The sequence below is a fragment of the Netta rufina genome, assembly GCF_964035555.1.
Source record: "Netta rufina genome assembly, chromosome: 7".
NCBI classification, from domain to species: domain Eukaryota; kingdom Metazoa; phylum Chordata; class Aves; order Anseriformes; family Anatidae; genus Netta; species Netta rufina.
The window spans coordinates 4423981-4439079 of record NC_140130.1 but is presented as its reverse complement, the minus strand read 5'-3'; the positions used below and the strand labels follow the sequence as shown (position 1 = coordinate 4439079).

At 37.2% G+C, this 15099-nt stretch overlaps 1 protein-coding gene across 5 annotated transcripts in view; it reads left to right on the top strand.

The window, feature by feature from the left end:
* Positions 1-8272, top strand: part of HERC4 (HECT and RLD domain containing E3 ubiquitin protein ligase 4) — a 33030-nt gene extending 24758 nt beyond the window's left edge. For 4 of the 5 annotated variants that reach the window (XM_084290282.1, XM_084290281.1, XM_084290279.1 and 1 more), the window contains 10 exons: positions 7-30; positions 481-579; positions 955-1122; positions 1245-1388; positions 2157-2323; positions 3194-3260; positions 3500-3582; positions 5915-6098; positions 6699-6801; positions 7641-8272. In XM_084290282.1, the coding sequence (XP_084146408.1) occupies positions 7-30; positions 481-579; positions 955-1122; positions 1245-1388; positions 2157-2323; positions 3194-3260; positions 3500-3582; positions 5915-6098; positions 6699-6801; positions 7641-7849 (1248 nt within the window). In that variant the 3' untranslated portion in view covers positions 7850-8272. The remainder of the gene's footprint in view (positions 1-6; positions 31-480; positions 580-954; positions 1123-1244; positions 1389-2156; positions 2324-3193; positions 3261-3499; positions 3583-5914; positions 6099-6698; positions 6802-7640) is intronic. The other variant, XM_084290283.1, reaches the window with a different exon arrangement.
* Positions 8273-15099: the final 6827 nt, after the last annotated feature.

The following is a 15099-nucleotide window of genomic DNA, read 5'->3' as shown; positions in this document are numbered from 1 at the left end:
TCATAGGATGTCAACCATGGATTATCTGAGGTAAGATTGGTTGCAATCTGATTTCTTTTCCAGAATGTAAGGAAATCAGAAATAGGAGTGTGAAGGATTGTGAGATGTGTTCTGTTGGAAGTAAAGCCTTATATTGGCATGGATGTAATCTGAAAAGGTTTTTATGGGGCAAAAGTATGTAATTCTGTGTGTAGCAAATTCAGAGCAGAGTTTGAAAGCAAGGACTTGTTTGATGATAACATACTAGCTGTAATAAAAGGTGTGAAATTAAAACATACTAAGTGGGGGTGGGCTTTCTGCTGAAATGCTAAACAGCTGAACATCTACTTTCCTGAGATGTTTTCGGACCTGCATTGACAATGAATAAAGATTTCTTTCTCTTTTCAGTAAAATAGATATATCAAATATTATTATAATGACTTTAACCATTATAGTATTTTTTTAATAAGCGGAGTCGTGACATGGTTATTCTCATTCTAGCTCACAGATACTCCTGTTACGATTTGCACATACCCGTTTGTTTTTGATGCCCAGGCAAAGACAACTCTCCTGCAAACAGATGCAATCATACAGATGCAGGTGAGAGTCTGCTTGTTTGTTTGGGTGGTGTTTATTTCCATAGCACTCTCTCTTTTCCATGAAAATTGAGTGATCTGTTGTGTTATTTTTTTTATTTTATTATTTTTTTATTAAACACCTCAGTCTTCATTTGCCTGTTGGAGGAACAGAGGAAGTTCAGGTGTTTGTTTTTGAGGGGGGGAGGAGGGAGAAAAGGAAAAATATTCCCTGGGATTAAAGGAATACAAAGATAATTTGGGTGGATTCAGTAGCTGTCTGTATTCATGTCTTCTGACTTTTTTAAGATAAACAATGAACGTTAATGTTGACAGGAATCTAGAGTTACTTAATGATTCTTATAGTATTTTTTTGTTGTTGTTTTTGTTTGTTTTCCAGATGGCTGTTGATCAAGCTCACAGGCAGAATTTGTCTTCTCTGTTTCTGCCAGTATTTGAATCTGTCAACCCATGCCTGATCTTAATGGTGCGGAGAGACAATATTGTAGGAGATGCTGTGGAAGTCCTGAGGAAAACAAAGAATGTGGACTACAAGAAGCCACTCAAGGTATTACCAGTACACTCTGGTCTAAGTGTTTTTTACTGACATGTGAGTAATTGAGAATACATTTTGGACAAATGTTTTGCTTCCTGTTTTTAATTCTGTGCTAATTGAAGTGTGTGTTCCAGGTTATTTTTGTAGGGGAAGAAGCTGTTGATGCTGGAGGTGTTCGCAAAGAATTTTTTTTGCTCATAATGAGGGAGTTGCTAGATCCCAAATACGGGATGTTCAGGTACTACGAAGAGTCCAGGCTGATTTGGTTCTCTGATAAGGTAGGGTGCAATTGACAATCACAAATTTTCTTGAACTTAAAATATTTTTATTTAATAATGTATGATCATAGTAGTTTGTGATAATTTTATTTCAATAGGAGAAGCTGAACTAAGTAGTCTTGAAATATGTTTATTTTTGTCATTGTTAGATCAAAACTTTCCCCTTCCTTTTTTTCCCCCCATTCCTTGCTCCTTATCACTTGTGCCCAGTCCAGGTGACTTCAGTGGGAAGTGCCAGCCAAAATAAACTGATTCCAAGAGCAGAATTGGAGTGGCAGAGAAAAATGATGTGGCATGTTGAATATGTCTTTCTGTGTTCCTTCACGTTTATGGGTCCATTTTATATGTAGTCACCTGGTCATACTTGCTGGAGAGTTTTGACTGTTGACATTTTAGTCCTTTTTCAAAGGAAAATACTGACTAGAGTGTCAGTGATTCCTGAACACTAAATGTTTCCACAGCTGTGTTTTAAGCCATAGCTGTTAAGTCCAAGGGAGTCAATTGTGAGCTCCTCACCCCTCCATCTACTGCACCCCTCTTCAAAACACAAATTAAAATACAAGGACTGAATAGTGTAATAGTAAGTCACTGACGGAAACAGAATCTTTTTTGCAGTAGTTTCAGAAGCAGCCAATACTTATAGTACAAAACACATCATCTCTCTACTTTTTTTTGTACGTATATACTGCATGCGTGCTTTTTTCTGCACTCTAAATGATTAAAATAACTTAATTGATTTGAACTATCTTGTCTGTTTTCTGTTCTTAGACCTTTGAAGACAGTGACCTGTTTCATTTGATTGGCGTTGTCTGTGGGCTAGCAATATATAATTTTACTATTGTAGACCTTCACTTCCCTTTGGCTTTGTACAAAAAGCTATTGAATAAGAAGCCATCCCTAGACGACTTAAAAGAATTGATGCCAGATGTTGGCAGGTAAGCAAGAAAAAAAGAATGAGACTAGGAATTAATTTTTAATTCAAGACTTTTCTTTGAGAATTTCAAGAAAACACCTGATATTCACACTAACAGGATGAACAGCTCAGAGTAACTTGCTGCCATCATGCCATTTCAGACAGGATACATGCTATTGTTAAACACCTGCTTCTAAATGTTTGGTTTTGGTACTCATGTCTGCTGTGTTTTTATCATCCTACAAGTCTTTTGAGTTGCAAACATTTTGTTCCCCTAAAAAATTAGAGTTTCTGCGCTCTTAATTTTGTAAATTAAGCATGAACATAGTTTTAGTTCCAGGCAACTTACTTAGTCCAGGGAGGAAATGTTTTTATTTATTAACAAATACATGCTAAATATCTGTCCTTTAGAGGGGATTGGTATCGAATTTACAGAAGTTTCAAATGGGGTGGTGGAGTGAGTGTTTGCTTTGGTGTTACGAATGAGAAAAGCTTGCATAGGTTTGAGGAGAAATTAAACAAATTAATGGAAAAGCTCAGCAGCAGTTGTTAAGGACTTCTCTGGCTTGGGAATCCTTTAGCTAGAGACAACGATATGAATCTTCTGTCTTCGCACCTGGATATAACCAAAAGGAAACAGTACTACAAGTAATAGAGAGACCATTGCTTGTCTTTAAAGCTTTGCTTACCATACTTTTTTAAAAGTAACTTGAATGGCTTGAGATTTCCCAGCACTGTGCTACAGGATGCAAATCAGTGACTTAATAGCTGGAATATACTGCTAGAAACAATTATAGATTTTTCTTAAATTATCAAAGCATATTGAATACTTCAGGAAGATAAATTTATCTTTTTTTCCACTGGTACAAGTACTTTGTAAATTATTTTGTAGGGGAATGCAGCAGTTGCTGGACTATCCAGAGGACGACATAGAGGAAGCATTTTGTCTTAATTTTACTGTAAGTTTTGCATGATGTTAGAGTCTTTTTTTTTATTTTAATGAAGGTTCTACTGTCTGTTACAACTGTTTCTGATGAATTGCCTGAGCAAAAGCGTTGGCTGCTGGTTCCCATGAGTTGTAGTGCTCTCTGCTTGTGTAAAGATCCGTGTCTGCTATTCATGTTGCAATTAGAAAAGTGGTAGGAAGAAGTCCTCTACATGGTAAATAAAACTAATACTTCTTGTTTGTTTGAAATAGATCACTGTGGAAAATTTTGGTACGACAGAAATTAAAGAACTTGTTCCTAATGGTGCCGACATTCCTGTAATCAAACAAAATAGGTGAGTTTTATGGGTCACAGGGTAGTTCAGTGTTACTATCTGCTTTGGGAACATAACTGGGCTGCTATAAATATCCTTTGCCAAGCTGTTAGGCTAATAATGGGAGGCAAAACTACTGTGGTTGTTTTTCCAAGTTGTTCTCATGTGTTGTTAGAACAGCTATTGCGTTCAGGAATTCACTGTCTGCTGAGACTCATCTAACTTCGTAATACCTCTTACACCTGTTTTATTTGTTTATTTATTTGCTTCAAAATACTTCTAAGCTCTTTAGGATCCATTTTGATGACATGGTCTTTGTTTTAGAAGATGAAAAATGGTTGTGGTTGTGCAGGAAGTTACTGAGTAACGATGTGGAAACATCAGCCTAAACACCATTATGTGGCAACTATTCATTTGTGAAATAATATTTCAGAAAAGTCTTCCCTTTGTAGAGCAGATAAGTTAGTCTGTTATTTGTGTCATTGTCAAATGAGGGGTGGTGGGTTTTTTTCCCCTCTTCCATGGATTCTGGTAATTCTATTTATAAAAGCAGCCTCTTTCACCCTTTATTCCCATTCTGCTCTTGGAGGATAGACAGAATGTCTGATGGTACTCTCATCCATTTTTGGAGAATACTGTCACTTTCCTATCTCTCCCTTTCTGTTCCTTTCATATATTTGCCTTGGTTCTTTAATCTTTGTGTATTCTGTGAGCTTTTACTTCTCCCTAAGCGAAGGGAGAATCAAATGAGAAGAGCATACTGTATGAGAATAGCATGTACTTAGGCTGTGCATACTAGGAATGAGGGAGAAAATGTGCATTAGGCGTGTTCCTGCTTATCTCTGTTCTGTGTTTTGAGGATCATTTTCTGTGAGTAGCTAGGTCCCTTGTAGAGGACTGAGTTATGACAGAAGGTTCTGAAGGTATCAAACTCATGTGTAGATAAAGACAGTGACAGTGCCTTCATTCACCTGACTTCTCATTACTGGGAGAGAAAGACAGGGGGTTCACAGCTCAGTTGTAAGGGCAAGATTGAGGAAGATCAATAAATGGAAGAAAAAAACACACTGTAAGTAAATTTCCTAATGATGCTAATACCATTCAGCAACAGCAGTCACCACTTAACACCTGTCAGGTGTTTTTCTTTTTTTAGTCCTCAGTAACAGCTGAGGATTTATGGTACTTCATCTTAAACGTGGTAGCTTGTAAGTTTTCCAGAGGTGGTTTCTCGAGTCACAAAGTGACAGTGAAACTGAAATGTAAAAGAAGTTTTAGGGTGCCTATGGAAGGTATACTGCGATGTCATTGCTAGTTGTCTGAAGAAGTCCTGTTTCTTAAGACCAATATACTCCATGAATCTTTAATTCAGTTTTTAAAATGTTAACATAGGGTATAATAATGTTAATTGATTTACTACTGTGAATTTGCTCTGGAGAAACATTTCTTTCCATTGTTAGTATTTATTATACAGACTGTGCTTAAAACAGATATCTCATTGAGAGCTTTAAGAGGGGAAACGTTTTACAGCTTTAGTAAGTGTATCATCAAAATGTGTTTGATGTTTCTTTAACTTACTGGTGATGTTATTCAAATACTGTGAATATTACTCATACTGTGGATAAAGAAAGTGCACTGGTATGTTAAGTGTAATATATAATTGGAGTCACTTTGTCAAGGTAGAAACTAACAGTATTAACTAGGATCATTTAATACATAATAAATATTGTATCAAGGAATTTTAACTGCTAACTGCTGTGGAAGAAGGTGCTTTCAAGAAAATATGAGAACTTGTCCTGAAGCACAGATAAGGCTGTCTGTTTCTTCAGTATCCTAGCTAATTTTCCCTCATCATTTTACTGTGTAGGGCTCAAATGTATTTTTTAAGTTGATTTGCATCTTCAGTGTGCATATAGTAATCCTTTTAATAAAAACAAAGCAAAAACAACCAAAACAATAGAAAAAAACTATTTTGACATTATGTGGCTTCAGGACATTGTATGCAATTTGAGCCTTTAAGCTTGTTGCTAGACAGTTCGATTCACTGTGATGCGTACAAATAGGAAAAATGTTCATAGTGGTTGAAATAAGTAACTCTAAATGTTGCAGGTTTTATATTGCACATCAAAGGCTCTGTCTTGGAAAAAAAAATTATATACATTTATATGCTATTTTAAGTCAGGTTATCTTTGCTACACCTGAAGCATAGAGCAGAGAACATAAGTATATGAAGATCCTTTTTGCTTAACTTCAGAGAGGTGTTCTGTACTCAAATGGCTACTGTTTTATTGATGGAAGGGTGACGTACTTTTTTTCCCTCTTCCTCTCAATATAACTTTTTTTCTTCTCTGTACAGGCAAGATTTTGTAGATGCTTACGTGGATTACATCTTCAATAAATCTGTGGCTTCCTTATTCAGTGCATTCCATGCAGGCTTCCACAAAGTATGTGGAGGTAAAGTTCTTCAGCTCTTCCAGCCCAGTGAGTTGCAGGCAATGGTGATCGGGAACACAAATTATGATTGGAAAGAATTGGAGAAGGTAAAAACCATAGCTATTTGTTTCATATATATGTTTAATTTCAAGATGCAAAACCAAAATGTGTAAGTGTCCTTTGAGCTTTGTTTTCTCCATTAATAAGTGATGAGTACAAGTTCCAACCCTGATAACTGTGTAACTGAGGAACTTCTTGGTATAAGTTGTCAGTGAATTAAGACACCAAAATATTATTTATATTCCTGCTTAAGATTTTCCCATCTAATTTCTAGGGGAGGTCAGACTTTTGGGGAATAGAGAAATTGCACAAACCCAAAAGGCAGCTTTAAATAATTTGTTACGTTAGAAGGGGAAAATTAAGCAAAAATGCATGCAGCTAACAAATATAAATATTATTGGTCACTAAAACTTACTGTGAGATTTTATGTTACAACTTCATTGGGGTTGAAAATGCTTTGGAGTATGTCTGTCTGCCCATGTAGTTGAAGTCAGACTGAAGAGCTGAAGAAAACTGACCAAGGAAAATTGTAATGTGTAACTTGCAGCGCAGTATCCCTTTACATAAACCACATTCTTAATACTTCATTGCTACGTTATCCTACTGTTTCCATATGCGAGGAATAACCTAATTTCTTGCTCATTTAGAATACAGAATACAAAGGAGAGTACTGGGCAGACCATTCTACGATTAAAATATTCTGGGAGGTTTTTCATGAATTGCCTTTGGAGAAGAAAAAGCAGTTTTTGTGTAAGTATTTGATGCTACTTTGCAGAAATTGCTAAGTGAACAGGATCACTGCGATTTCAGGCTCTTGATACATTTGGGTAGATGCAAGTATTTGTCTGTAATGGTGTGATTGTATACAGGAAAAAAGTCACAGTAGAAGCAATTGATTATGAGCTTCTCTGTGTTTTTTGCTGAGGTTGTCCTGAGTAATTCTGGGTGGTGGAGGGTTATAAAATCACAGTAGACTGAAGCAGCATTAAATAAATAAATAAATAAATAAATTGCCCAACAATGTAAACTGCTAATGTCGTCTGTCTGATGACCTCAATTTTTGTCTTTGTGGACGGACATCAGGTTTACATCCTCCACTCTTCATTGCACATAGGTGGAATAGTGGAGTTATAACTGATTGTAGATACTTCAAGGCACTGATGTGAGAGAAAATGTATGGGGTAAGACAAAGATACAGAAGCTGCTTTGTGAACAAACTGTTGAGAATAGATCATAGATTAGTTCACAATTTAAACAAACTTTGTATTGAACAACCTAATTCTGTGTATTTACAAGATGCTCACAAGTGCAGCAAAGGTATAGCCTGTGGATTTTAAGTAACAAATCCTGAAGCAAGAACAACTTCCTGCTTTTATCAAGGACTGCTTGTTTTCATATGTTATTACTTGTTGGGTCACAGTTCTGAGATTATACGTGCAATCTGGACATTGGGCTAAGTCATTCATTGTTTTTCAAACTTATTGGATGTAATTGAAAAATGTAAATAATGATTAGAACTGTGTATATGGGATACATGATATTTAGTCTTAAACTGCTTTCAGGACTTTTTTTTTTTTTTTTCTTGACAGTGTTTCTGACAGGCAGTGATCGTATTCCGATTCTTGGAATGAAGTGTCTTAAACTAGTCATCCAACCGACAGGAGGTGGAGAAGGTTATCTTCCGGTAGCTCACACTTGCTTTAATCTTCTTGATCTTCCAAAATACACAGATAAAGAAACCCTAAAATCTAAGCTGATCCAGGCTATAGATCACTATGAAGGTTTCAGTTTAGTATAACTTCAGAAATGAGAGTTCTGTGTAATGTGGGATCATTAAACTAACTTTTTGTGTCTTTCTTGTGGTGGTAAATTCAGTGGGTTAAATGATGGAGATGATAATATAACTGATTATTTGCAAGACGTTCAGTGGTGTGGATATTCATGGGAGCCAAAAAAAAAGACAGAATTGAGGAACATTTTCTTGTACAGAACCATGTGGATTTCGCCATCTTACAATAAAAATTAGAGTATTGTGAATGGGAGTCAAGTTTCACTAACATGAGTTAACATTTCACCTTATACAAACAATTTGGCGTGTGAGTGCATGAGAGACTTGCTTAAGTTTTTCAAATCACTTAGTAAGAACATCTAACTCTTTCCCTGATAAAATTCACTTGGTAACTTTTCATTTTGTAAATAATAAATTTTTGTGATAAAATAATTATGTTCCGATAGCAGTATGGTTTCTATTGCTTGTAATTGAATATGAGCTTATTTTATGGCTTTTAACAAAAAAGTGACTACTCTGATTTCTGAAGATATATTTTTCTGGTTTGTTTTAAGAACCTTAATAATGGAAGTATTTGTTTAAAGACATTCATCATCACAGTGTACAATCCAACAATTTTCATGAAGCTGTCACTTAGTGCTGGTTTAAAAAAAAGAAAAAAGTACCTACATGCAATGGCATTTTTAATATATGGATTGACAAGCTGACTTAATACTGCACTGTTTTATTTTTTAAGGACTGATTATGTAAGCAAGCGGACACAATTATAAAAGAGGTTAATTTATCACTGGGAACCTCTGCAGCCATGTGTCAAGAATACAGCTTAAAAGAAAAAGGTGCACCAGACAGTTATTGCTGTCAAGAGGTTAAACATTTATTTTTTAAATGCTGAAAGTGTAGTTTATGGTTTCTAATAGAATTTTCACTTTTTTCCAGATAAATGCATTTGAAATAACTCTTTAACACCCCTCTCCCCTTTTCTTAAGATTTTATTTTTAGTATAATTGCCCTGAGACGATTGTGCTTAGCTGGACACTTTCAGATTTGACTTTTCCTTCTCTGGTTAAATTCCAGATTTTGTGGTGTTAATGCATATGTGACTTGCAGCTGTGAAACAAATATTTATTTTTTTTAGATTTTTAAATGCAGTGAAAAAAATTCAAGCTATAAATAAAGACTTGAATGAAAACCTTTGTTGGTTGATGTGTATGGATGCTTGCATCATGCATACTTCTTCAACTGGAGGGTAACTTGCATGCATTAAGTCAGCAATACAGCTAAGCTAAATAATAAGATATCACTTTAAAAGTAGGGAAATTGATTCAAAGGAATTGTTTAAAATGCAGTTATTTGACTTGCAGTAGATGTAGATAGAGAAAGCAGTGCAGTTAAGAGCATTCTTCTTTCCATAACACTATGTTTTTACAGCATTCTGATGCAGTGTAACTTCTAGTAATTTCTATGTATGCAGACCATGTTTCATCTTTTCCAGCCATTTGTTAGTTGGCTGGCAAATTCTTGTCATTGTGAAATACAAGAAAACGACAAATGCTAAAGCAGCTTGATCTTACTATACATGGAGGAAAGAAAGGAAAAAAAAAAATATATATATATATAATGCCTTCATTTTACCAGGTAATAATAAAACTTTGAGAATTATGGAACAACAAACTTGTAAAGGCAAATAGTCAGAAACTAGGAAATGACTAACTTAAAGCTGTTTGTGGCGTTTTTTCCCTTGTGAAAGTCCTGGTTTCTCCCCTGTCCTCCATGGAATCCTTCATTCAGTACACCCAGCTGATGTATGCGTTATTTCCCTGTTCAGTTGTGCATGACCAAGCCTAATGCACATCACCTAAACTTAGCACTGTTTATTTTTGATTTTTCTGTAGGATTGTTTGCTAAACTGAATTCTTCATCAATATTCATCTGAGATGAGTAACAGCCTTATTCTGTAGATGAGGGCATCTAAGACAGAATTCAAGACATTAAATTCAATAACTGGATTATTGAACATTTATTAATTTTTGAACATTTATTAATTATGTTATTGAACATTTATTAATTTTTGGTGCCCAATTCAGGATATGCTAGAGAATTTTAGATGTCCTTTGTCTCTGAAGTGCAGTTACTGTTGACTAGAAGTGCTGTGACAGTTGCTTCACGTTGCTGCAAATGTTTCTCCAGCATCAGAAAGATAGCCTTCTGCTCCTGGAACTCGGGTGGAAATTGGTAAGCATGTGGGAGTTGAATCATTGGTTAAATTACACATTAAGAGCCCACTGGCAGAGGAGGGTGAGAGTTGCATTCCTCAGGACAGCATTAACCTGAGACATTTTTACAGTTTCAGCCTTGGTTCTAGCTGCGTCTGCAAGAAATGGAGTTGGGTCCCACAGAGTATGATAACATCCCAGCTATCTTACAGGTGTTGGCTCGTTCAGTGCAGTGAAACAGGTGTCCTGTTGCAAAACAGACATTACCTACATAAGAAGGTAAAAGACTTACATCTAGTACTAGAAGTAAAAGAGTGACCAGTCATAATGTTACTTCTGTCAAACAGGTGTTTATACTTACTTTATCATTAGTTCTGAAAACAAAAGATCTTTTTTTTTTTTAACCAAAGTTAAACACAAAATGTTTCCTCTGGTTAGGAGAAGGTGGGTAGTGTGAGGTGTTTTCTCACCTTCTTGGATCAAGTGTAATTTTGCATACAATATTCAATGGTGTGTGTCATGTGAGGAAGAAAAAAATCGATTTTTGCTTAGCTAAAAGAGCCATGGTGTTAAGGAAGAAAGGAGTTTTCTTCCTTGACAAATCTCCAATTAATCAAGAAAGCTTGCATACAGATTTTTAAAAGAATAATGTGAGCAATTAGGGGAAAGTAGTATTCTGGGCTGCGTGGGAATGCTGTAAAATAATTAAAAGTCTTTAAAGAAAGTTCTTTTGTTTAATAATAAGATCAACATTCTGATAAATATTTAGGACTATCACTGGACAAAGCTAGTTGTATATCTATTTTCATCATATTTACTAAAGGAAGACTTGTTTCTGTCATGGCAGTGGATTTACTGCACCTGTCACACTGGTACAGAACTGCAGGTGGAGTTTGCGTGGCAGAACTACACAGGTTATTTCAGTGACATTTATCACTGAAGCTTGTCCCTTCTTTTCCAGAGGAAATCAAAGAACTCCTGTACCAGTGTAAAACTATCAAAACCATGAGCCCTTAAGCAAAATGGCTTGTCTCCTTTGGCACTTCGTGGGAGCTACTACTATTAAGATTGTTTTAATGTAGAGCATCGAGACGCAGTATTCCCTTCAAGGTTTATGCTCTACAATGAATTTTAATCCACTGCACTGCTCTGTGCTGGAATGAATTCATACATTCTAGTATGTATGGACCTACCGGTCACTTACTAAGAATGGACAGACCCATCAGAGTTTCTGCATGTCCCTTGGGTTTGAACATGCTCTGTGGATTTTATGCAAAACAGAAAAATAACATGCTGTCAATGCCAGGAGTGTGAGCTGGAGTGCAGCTTATTTATTTATTTTTTTACCAGTCTCAGATTATTAGAAAAGAAAATGAGGGCTATGACACTTGTTCCAGATATGAACTATAGAGCTAGTATGTTTTGGTATTGCGCAGTGTTTGCAGTGCCAGTGGGGATCTTTGTCTCACTGAGACTCCGGGCTGGTCTTATCCTTGGGTTATGCCCAGACCACATGAATCCTATACATTGTGCAGTGCCTGAGGGGCTGCAAATCTCTGCAGGTACAGCTTCCCCCAACACGCCTGATTATGTGAGGAAATTCAGTGAGAGGAAAAAAAATATATATATATTAATGCTATATGAAGACAAAAGTATTTGACTTCAAATATTTTGTAGAGTCTGTGAAAAACAGTTTCCTTCAATTTTTTGAGCAGGTACACCAGCTTTTCTATCAAAACAGGCAGAGTTGGTGGGCTGTAGCTAAAACCCAACTTTCCACAGAAATGGTATCAGTCAGGTTTTAAGGCTGGAACTAATTTAATTATTTGTGACTTAATTCTGCACAGAGGCTACGTAGGTGCGCTTCCTAGTACCAGAGCTGAGTACTCTCTGGAAACTACGTATTGCATCTCAACAAGCCTGAGGGTGTCCACTGGCAAGGTATGAATATGCAAACACTCTGAGGTGACAAGATTACACTGGTGATACTTACACAGAGATGGTGAGAGAGAAGGTAAGGGGGACCAGTGGCACCTTTATGCAAGGGAGGAGCTGGAAGGGACTGACAGCTGCTTGGAGTTCACACACAAATCATGTTCAACTCTGCAACAGGGAGTGCTAATGCCTAATAAGAATAAATAAACTCATGGTCTGGCAGAGGGCAGGGCAGCCTGAGAGGGTATTTGAGGTTTCTGTAGCTTCCTGTCTGCCAGTGAGCAGTAGTGAATGCCAGGAGATGTTTGTAAGATAGGAGTATGAGTGCAGTGGTACCTCTACAAGGCTTGCACCTCTTCTCTAGCATACTGTGTTTCTGGGCCACTTTGCTCTGTGGGCCCCATTCTGGGGATGTGTAACAGCTCCTGTGCAACAGCCACAGTGCAAGGGGCTGAGCTGGTCTCAGAGCTTCCTGGGGCTCCTTTGTGCGAAGCTGCTGGGCTGCAGCTCACTGTGTGCAGCTCTGCTCTTTATTGCAGTGTCCTGTCCTAAAACAGATGCATTCTGTAGTCATAGCGTGCTCATCCAAAGAGTGCAATACAGTCTTAAAACACTTTCTTGCTGGCAAAAAGCCTCTCGTTATGTAGCCTAATTTCCTGGAGCTATGTTGAGTGCTGTCACTTTCAGAAGAGCACATCTAAACACAGCAGAAGCACCTGTGGAGCTGGGTGCTGCACCAGCTGAGGTGCGTTGATGGGAGCAGATCTTTGTGGCTGTTCCTCAGCCTGGGCTTCTGCCCCTCTGTGGAAGTCCCTGCTCGTTCTAGATGCTGCTGCAGAAGCGGTAAGTGGTGCCGGTAAGGCAGTGGTCTGGAGCTTTGTGAAGGGGTGGTCTGCTCCAGTGTGGTGGGAGCATTGTTCTCTGCTGTTTGTGGACTCCTTGTGAGCTCCCTGCATGCTGTTGGGAAGGCTCTTTTCTGCAGCTGGAGCTTGTATGTGGAAGCAGTGCTTTGTTGTTTAAAAGTATTAGGGATAATGATTACAGAGAAAAGAACACTAAGATGTGCTTTTCTTAAGGACTTCAGAATTGTGTTGCTTTATGGCTTTCAAAAATGTGTTCAGTTAGTAGGAATATCTAAAATCTGTAGTTTAATGTAGTTATTTAGTCCCTGGCTCTTTCACACGTGGTACTGGTGCTGGGGCTGGGCTGTGACTGGGGATGTTGGGTTTGCAGGGATGAGTGGACAAACATAGTTCGTAGTCGGGAGTACTCAGATTTGCGTCTTCTAAGAAAACAAATTCTTTAAAGACATGTGGTCATATATCTGCTTCCACTACCTCCGAGACAAGATAAATAAATACGTGCTTAGAGAGTGCCTTACCAGTGTTTGCTTAGTCCCTGCTTTATAATGCCCAGTACAAACAGATGCAACAGAGCTTCCAGAAGCACTGCTGCTGTATTTCCCTTGAGAACTGCTGTATTGGGTTAATCTGAGCTGAAAACTGTCTACCTGTAGCTGGTCCAGTTACCTAAGAAAGAGCATAAAGGAAAATAACCTCTTTGGGAGCCCCTTCAAGGAGCTTTAGTAGGTAGACTTGTCCTACCTGAATTTGTGAACTCCAACAGGGTCCTGTGGCAGCAGGTTGTGTAATTCCAGCATGATGGCTCGTTTTGTTTCTTCTTCTTTTCCGCATATTAAGCAGAATGGTCTCTGGGCCTTACATTGTGAGAGTAAATAGTTCTTTCCTCTTTCTATGTCATTACTTATTACATTTCCTGGTAAGTCCTGGCAGCCCATGTGTCTTTTTTAAAGTGCAAAAGCACACTGACTATTTGAAGGATGCTAGTGTGACTCTGTGACCTTCTTTTGATTAGAGATAGCTTTTTCAAAACCCTCTACTACGTAGGTATGACCAGTTATTTTAGCCTGGAATTCTGCTCTGGATTTTAATCTCATCACTCTGTAGGTAAGTCTATCATTACAGCTGCCTTTAGACTTGGCTGTTTTCAGTATTTAGCCATAGATATTGAACCTCACATACCGAACTGTATCTTCCGTTTACTCAATTTCAATTTCTCAGTTTTATTGAGTGCTGGTTTCATTCAAATTCTGTGTACTTACAGCCCTTCCCAATTTGATGCTATTTGGTACTTTACTGTCATTCCTTTAATAAGCATTAAATATTTTTGATAAAAGGAAAAAAAAAAGTTAAAATCTACTCGATTCAGGATAGACCATTATGGAATTCATGAATGCTATTTAGGAAAAAAATATTGCAGACTTTTAAAATACTTGACAGCTTTTATATCACCTGAAATACTTTTTGTATCTAATACAATGATGATTGTATCTAATACATCAAAGGCAGCTGAAGGTGGGTTAGGGGGTGGCTTTATAGCATTAAAGAAATGCATGTACCTTGCTTTTTCTCTTGTACACCTGTTTAGTATAAATGCTACAGGGACAAAGATGCTTTCACAGGTTAGTAATGCAAATTCGGAGAAAAAGAAGGAACCGCTTTTTTTTTGAGATTCAGCAAATTATAACTGGAACTGAACACCTCCTTCCATGCTTCCAAATGAATTTTGGGTAAGGTGCTGAATACTTACAGATAACAATGAGCCATGATAACAAATGGTTGCTCATCCCCATCATTCACCTCATCGTTTGTATTACACAGCATTCAAAGATGTCTTCACTGCAGGGAAAGGATAGCATGTGAAATAGAGGAATGAGGTGACACATTCTAGTCTGGGGTTTTTCTTCTGTTCAGATAATAGAGGCAAAGATCCAAGGAAGAGCAAAAAGGAAACTTACTTATCTGAATGTAGAAAAAAAGGGAAGGAAGCTATTTTATTCTGGAGGAAAAATGTTTTCAAGTCCTTTGAAAGTGAAGCTGTTAAGGATATGTTAACTGTGAGAAAAACGCTTCATTTGTAGTATTTCAGTTCAGGTGCGTGTTTGATTTTTCTGGCCTATATATCTATTTTATATATGTATATTTTATTTATGTGTGTATATATATATAAAATGAGGGCTGCTGGTTGAAAAGTACAGAGGTAAAGAGTGATACGGTTAACCAGTAAAATATGCCCTGAAATCCTGTGTGC